The sequence below is a fragment of the Lampris incognitus genome, chromosome 3, assembly GCF_029633865.1.
Source record: "Lampris incognitus isolate fLamInc1 chromosome 3, fLamInc1.hap2, whole genome shotgun sequence".
Classification (NCBI taxonomy): domain Eukaryota; kingdom Metazoa; phylum Chordata; class Actinopteri; order Lampriformes; family Lampridae; genus Lampris; species Lampris incognitus.
Genome location: NC_079213.1, coordinates 47,798,921 through 47,806,978, shown reverse-complemented (window position 1 = coordinate 47,806,978; position 8,058 = coordinate 47,798,921). Strand labels below are relative to the sequence as shown.

Below are 8,058 nucleotides of genomic sequence, written 5' to 3'. Positions count from 1 at the left end.
CACAGGGAGTCATGTTTTCTCCTCAAATGCTCACAAAATAGCTACAATCTTCTCTTCAAATGAAACGGATGACAAAAAGCTCAGATCATCGGCAGTTCCATTCCAGGTAATGAGGACATGTAGCATCTTTCACGTCATCTTCCATTGTGATTCTCCCCAGTGACCTCTGGCTCTTCACGTGGACTGGCCCTGCCTCAGTCTTATGCAGCCAATGAGCAGCAAGGGACGGAGAGCAACTCTCCCCAATCCCCTTTTGCTAAAAAGGGGTTCCAGCGGCCTGTCCAAATAATCATCCCCTCTCCGTCTGGGAAGTGCTGCCAAGTAGCTTGATTTTGCTGAACCTCCACCTCCCTTTTCGTTCCAGCAGGCAGACTATGCTTCTGGTTAACACCTGAGATGGTTAGCACCATCTCCTCCTCAAGACTGGTTTGGTTTTGGATATATTTGTTGTTTTCTCTTTGTGTGTTTCCTTTTTGTTATTCATGTTTTGCTTTGTTGTTTGTTGTTGTTGTTTTTTTTGGGGGGGGGTCTTTTAAAATTTGATTGGGTTTTGTTTGTTGGCATTGCAGTTCACCCACCAGAGAACTTTGTCAAAAGGACTCCACTGAGGCTGCATTCTTGAAGGATAAAACAGTAAAATATTTGAGACTACTTTTTTGTTTTTAATAATGGATGAACCCACCGTAGGAACACAATACTTAGGAGAAGTGACAAGAGATGAATCTGCAGCACTTATTTGAATGAAAACTCCCCTGTGAAGAAACAGAGATGAAGGGGGGATCAGTAAGCGAGCCCTGATGGCTGTTAATTACTATTTTAAATGCAGGTTAGAGTTTGAGTCAAACAGCTCTACTAAGGGAGGTGTGGAAGTGTTTTATTTATTGTGAACTATTTTGTCTTTCTCTTCTCAGGCAATTCAGCATTGTCAGAGAATGATGAGATTGAATCCTTATGCTACGAGTCTCACTGTCCTGCTTATCAAACACTACTATCAGGCTATATTAATGTCTGATATTTACCCTGGTTATATTACTATATTACTCTACTGTATTACTCTATGGCATAATACACCAGTTATAATACTATCTGACATTTACACTGGTTATATTACTGACATATTACCCTGGTTATATTACTATATTACTCTACTATATTACTATATGGTATAATACACCAGTTATAATACTATCTGACATTTACACTGGTTATATTACTGACATATTACCCTGGTTATATTACTATATTACTCTACTATATTACTATATGGTATAATACACCAGTTATAATACTATCTGACATTTACACTGGTTATATTACTCTACTATATTACTATTTGGCATCCTACACAAGTTATAATACTATCTGACATTTACACTGGTTATATTACTCTACTATATTACTATTTGGCATCATACACAAGTTATAATACTATCTGACATTTACACTGGTTATATTACTGACATATTACCCTGGATATATTACTATATTACTCTACTATATTACTATTTGGCATAATACACAAGTTATAATACTATCTGACATTTACACTGGTTAAATTACTGACATATTACCCTGGTTATATTACTATATTACTCTACTATATTACTATATGGCATAATACATCAGTTATAATACTATCTGACATTTACACTGGTTATATTACTGACATATTATCCTGATTATATTACTATATTACTCTACTATATTACAATATGGCACAATACACCAGTTATGATACTATCTGACATTTACACTGGTTATATTACTGACATATTACCCTGGTTATATTACTATATTACTCTACTATATTACTATATGGCATAATACACCAGTTATAATTCTATCTGACATTTACACTGGTTATATTACTGACATATTACCCTGGTTATATTACTATATTACTATATTATATTACTATATGGCATAATACACCAGTTATAATACTATCTGACATTTACACTGGTTATATTACTATAGTAATATCTAACATATTACACAGGTGATATTAACATATTACTATCTAACATACTGCAATGGTGATACTACAATCTGACATTAACACTGGTTATATTACTATAGTACTATCTAACATATTACACTGTTTATATTAATATATTACTATATGTCATATTACACTGGTTATACTACTATAATACTACCTAACATATTACACTGGTTATATTAATATCCAACATTACACTGGTTATGTTACTATCTGACATATTACACTAGTTATTATATTACTATAATACTACCCAAGATATTACACTGGTTATATTACTGCCTTAACATATTGTACTGGTTATATTACTAGCTTAACATATTGTACTGGTTATATTACTAGCTTAACATTTGTACTGGTTATATTACTAGCTTTACATATTGTACTGGTTATATTACTGCCTTAAAATATTGTACTGGTTATATTACTAGCTTAACATATTGTACTGGTTATATTACTAGCTTAACATTTGTACTGTTATATTACTAGCTTTACATATTGTACTGGTTATGTTACTGCGTTAACATATTGTACTGGTTATATTACTAGCTTAACATATTTTACTGGTTATAATACTGCCTTAACATATTGTACTGGTTATATTACTAGCTTAACATTTGTACTGGTTATATTACTAGCTTAACATATTGTACTGGTTATATTTGTAGCTTTACATATTGTGCTGTTAGTAGCTTAACATTTGTACTGGTTATATTACTGCCTTAATATATTGTACTGGTTATAGTACTACCTTAACATATTGTACTGGTTATATTACTAGCTTAACATATTATACTGTTTATATTACTAGCTTAACATATTGTACTGGTTATATTACTAGCTTAACATATTATACTGGTTATCTTACTAGCTTAACATATTGTACTGGTTATATTACTGGCTTAACATATTGTACTGGTTATATTACTATCTTAACGTATTGTACTGGTTATATTACTAGCTTAACATATTGTACTGCTTATATTACTAGCTTAACATATTGTACTGGTTATATTACTGCCTTGACCTATTGTACTGGTTATATTACGAGCTTAACATATTGTACTGGTTATGTTACTGCGTTAACATATTGTACTGGTTATATTACTAGCTTAACATATTTTACTGGTTATATTACTGCCTTAACATATTGTACTCGTTATATTACTAGCTTAACATATTGTACTGCTTATATTACTAGCTTAACATATTGTACTGGTTATATTACTGCCTTAACCTATTGTACTGGTTATATTACGAGCTTAACATATTGTACTGGTTATGTTACTGCGTTAACATATTGTACTGGTTATATTACTAGCTTAACATATTTTACTGGTTATATTACTGCCTTAACATATTGTACTCGTTATATTACTAGCTTAACATTTGTACTGGTTATATTACTAGCTTAACATATTGTACTGGTTATATTAGTAGCTTTACATATTGTGCTGTTAGTAGCTTAACATTTGTACTGGTTATATTACTGCCTTAACATATTGTACTGGTTATATTACTAGCTTAACATATTGTACTGGTTATATTACTAGCTTAACATATTTTACTGGTTATATTACTGCCTTAACATATTGTACTCGTTATATTACTAGCTTAACATTTGTACTGGTTATATTACTAGCTTAACATATTGTACTGGTTATATTAGTAGCTTTACATATTGTGCTGTTAGTAGCTTAACATTTGTACTGGTTATGTTACTGCCTTAACATATTGTACTGGTTATATTACTAGCTTAACATATTGTACTGGTTATAGTACTACCTTAACATATTATACTGTTTATATTACTAGCTTAACATATTGTACGTGTTATATTACTAGCTTAACATATTATACTGGTTATCTTACTAGCTTAGCATATTGTACTGGTTATATTACTATCTTAACGTATTGTACTGGTTATATTACTAGCTTCACATATTGTACTGGTTATATTACTAGCTTAACATATTGTACTGGTTATATTACTGCCTTAACATATTGTACTGGTTATATTACGAGCTTAACATATTGTACTGGTTATAGTACTACCTTAACATATTGTACTGGTTATATTACTAGCTTAACATATTATACTGTTTATATTACTAGCTTAACATATTGTACTGGTTATATTACTAGCTTAACATATTATACTGGTTATCTTACTAGCTTAACATATTGTACTGGTTATATTACTAGCTTAACATATTGTACTGGTTATATTACTATCTTAACGTATTGTACTGGTTATATTACTAGCTTCACATATTGTACTGCTTATATTACTAGCTTAACATTTGTACTGTTTATATTACTAGCTTTACATATTGTACTGGTTATGTTACTGCGTTAACATATTGTACTGGTTATATTACTAGCTTAACATATTTTACTGGTTATATTACTGCCTTAACATATTGTACTCGTTATATTACTAGCTTAACATTTGTACTGGTTATATTACTAGCTTAACATATTGTACTGGTTATATTAGTAGCTTTACATATTGTGCTGTTAGTAGCTTAACATTTGTACTGGTTATGTTACTGCCTTAACATATTGTACTGGTTATATTACTAGCTTAACATATTGTACTGGTTATAGTACTACCTTAACATATTATACTGTTTATATTACTAGCTTAACATATTGTACGTGTTATATTACTAGCTTAACATATTATACTGGTTATCTTACTAGCTTAACATGTTGTACTGGTTATATTACTATCTTAACGTATTGTACTGGTTATATTACTAGCTTCACATATTGTACTGGTTATATTACTAGCTTAACATATTGTACTGGTTATATTACTGCCTTAACATATTGTACTGGTTATATTACGAGCTTAACATATTGTACTGGTTATAGTACTAGCTTAACATATTGTACTGGTTATATTACTAGCTTAACATTTTGTACTGGTTATATTAGTTGCTTAACATATTTTACTGGTTATATTACTAGCTTAACATATTGTACTGTTTATATTACTAGCTTAACATGTTATACTGGTTATATTACTGCCTTAACATATTGTACTGGTTATATTAGTAGTTTAACATAGTGTACTGGTTATATTACTAGCTTAACATATTGTACTGGTTATATTACTAGCTTAACATTTTTACATGTTATATTAGTAGCTTAACATATTGTACTGGTTATATTAGTAGCTTAACATATTGTACTGGTTATATTACTAGCTTAACATATTGTACTGGTTATATTACTAGCTTAACATATTGTACTGGTTATATTACTAGCTTAACATATTGTACTGGTTATATTACTAGCTTAACATTTTGTACTGGTTATATTAGTTGCTTAACATATTTTACTGGTTATATTACTAGCTTAACATATTGTACTGTTTATATTACTAGCTTAACATATTATACTGGTTATATTACTGCCTTAACATATTGTACTGGTTATATTACTAGTTTAACATAGTGTACTGGTTATATTAATAGCTTAACATATTGTACTGGTTATATTACTAGCTTAACATATTGTACTGGTTATATTGCTGCCTTAACATATTGTACTGGTTATATTACTAGCTTAGCAATTGTACTGGTTATGTTACTAGCTTAACATATTGTACTGGTTATATTACTAGTTTACCATTTTTACTGGTTATATTACTAGCTTAATATTTGTACTGGTTATATTACTAGCTTACCATTTGTACTGGTTATATTACTATCTAACACATTACAGCGGCTTTACTTGGTGCATATAGAAGTATGTCAGGATATTATTAACTCACCATACCCCCCGGCCTGTATTGGGGTTTTGGGGGAGGCGCATGCGTACAAGCTGAAGTCTTCAGTCTGAAAACCAGCCCTGTTCAATGAGGGCTCAGAGGCGCTGCGGTGGATTTTGGGTAAAGAGCGAGCCAGCAGCTCGATGGATGCCAGTATCTGAAAGAAGATGGAATACACACCACAGCGTCATGTCACTGTTGTCATCATTATAACACAAATGAGACACACCGCTGTGTAAGGCCTTCATGAAAGAACAGTAATCCTCTAAATGTTCCATGTCTGAAATCAGCTTTTGATTTATATTCATAAGACTCGGAGCCCCTCTGGTGGCAGAGCCATGCTTGTTTGTATGAGGACAAAGAAAGAAGAAACAGTAAAAGACATATCCTAAAAAGCAAAATGAGTTCAATCTATATTTAACCGGACCACCTCACATGAACCATGATGAGACGGATCTCATCATGAAGTCCTGCAGTACTGGTCCCATATCATTTTCATCTACAGTCATTCTGACTTTTTGCTTTGGATTCTGAGTCTCACACGGGTTCGGTTTACCATAAGAGGACAGTTGAGATAGTTTTTGTAAGTTCAATATGTTAGAAATACTAATTTAACCCCTCCCCCCTTTACTCCCCAGTTGTATCCGGCCAATTACCCTATTTTCCGAACCGTCCCGGTCTCTGCTCCACCTCCTCTGCCGATCCCGGGAGGGCTGCAGACCAACACACGTCCCCTCTGGTACATGTGGAGTCACCGGCCGCTTCTTCTCACCTGACAGTGAGGAGTTTCACCAAGGGGCGGTAGCGCGCCGGAGGATCACGCTATTCCCCCCAGTTCCCCTCCTTTCCTGAATAGGCGCCCCGACCGACCACAGGAGGCGCTAGTGCAGCGACAAGGACACATACGCACATCCGGCTTCCCAACCGCAGACACGGCCAATTGTGACTGTAGGGACGCCCGACCAAGCCGGAGGTAACACGGGGATTTGAACCGGTTATCCCCACGTAATTTAACTTTCAAATACTTAACTGTGATCATCTAAACCCTCTGGTACGGTCTTTATTGCCCCAATTAGTAGAACATCAGCCATCTGTAACCTTCTGGCATTGTCACCTGAGGAAAGAGTGGTCGCTCCTCTCTCTTCTTCTTCAGGCAGTCGGCCATCAGTCTCTTCATGGCCTTAGGACAGTTGCTGCGAACCTTGCTCAGGTCAGGAGATAAGTAACCTCGACCCACCATGAATATAATCTAGGGAAGGGGTGTGGGAGGGTAGGGACATGCCAGGATGGTGAATCTGGTTTCTAACCACAAAAATAATGTGCTGTATATGGTGCACAAACTATATCTGTATGTAGCATTTATGCAGGTTGTGAAACACCTGTGTTTTAGTCAGTGGGTTATTGAAATGCCTTTTACCTGATCTCTGTTGTTAATGTTAGAGTAAGGTAGCGCTCCTGACATGAGTTCATACAGCACGATACCAAAGGCATAGACATCAGACTGAAAGCTGTAGGGATTCTTGTCCTGCAGTCTTATCACCTCTGGGGCCTGTGGGTAGACACCGAAAGCCAAGGAGAGTCAAGCTCATCAGTCAGAAGAACCACACACCTAAAATAACTCTACAACACCAAAGGTGGCAAGATGTCTGTCCATATTAATCATCTCCCTAAACTCAAATTACACTTCAATTTGAATGTGCAAGATTGTGCCCTTATTGTCTGAGCAAGTTTTCCTGATAATCACTCGACATCAAAATGGATCTTTCCTAGTCAACAAAAAAATTAAAGGGCAGAGAGAAACTGCAGGGATGAGCTCTTGGATTCAAAGGGATTTAAACAGGCTCAATCCAAAAAGTTGCAGATCTGTCTAAATACTACAACCGACTGCCGTCCGTGGCCCTCTGTTCTTCTGACACTGGTGAAGATATTCCACACGTTGCAGGACGCCACCCGCTTCAGGCTGTGCTCATTGAATCCACTCACCATCCACAGGATGGAGCCAGACAGCTGTTCAAACTGGTGGGAGCCGCTCCAGCGGGACTTCACTGTGGCCAGGCCAAAGTCACCTATTTTCACTGTCAGGTCCTCATGGAGGAAAATATCTGGGAGGGGTGAAAGTCAAAGGAATCATCTGTCGTTCTAGTAGAAGTCTGTCAGGACTTTTTCTCAGCCATGAGTGAAAGTCCTGACTAAGTATCAGATATCATCTTGTTAAACACTAAGGCTTTTTAGTTTAAGATGTAGAGCCCAGTTCCGACCTGATACAGGTGTCCCA

The 8,058-nt window shown here is 34.9% G+C and overlaps 1 protein-coding gene across 1 annotated transcript; it reads right to left on the bottom strand.

The window, feature by feature from the left end:
- Positions 1–273: 273 nt before the first annotated feature.
- On the bottom strand, positions 274–7,880 carry LOC130109751 (serine/threonine-protein kinase B-raf-like; the record flags this gene model as incomplete). The annotated part of the gene is made up of 5 exons (XM_056276736.1): positions 274–752; positions 5,787–5,940; positions 6,898–7,032; positions 7,201–7,332; positions 7,767–7,880. Coding segments are annotated over 5 exons (555 nt in total), but the record flags the coding sequence as incomplete, so codon positions are not given.
- Between the last annotated feature and the right edge of the window lie 178 nt (positions 7,881–8,058).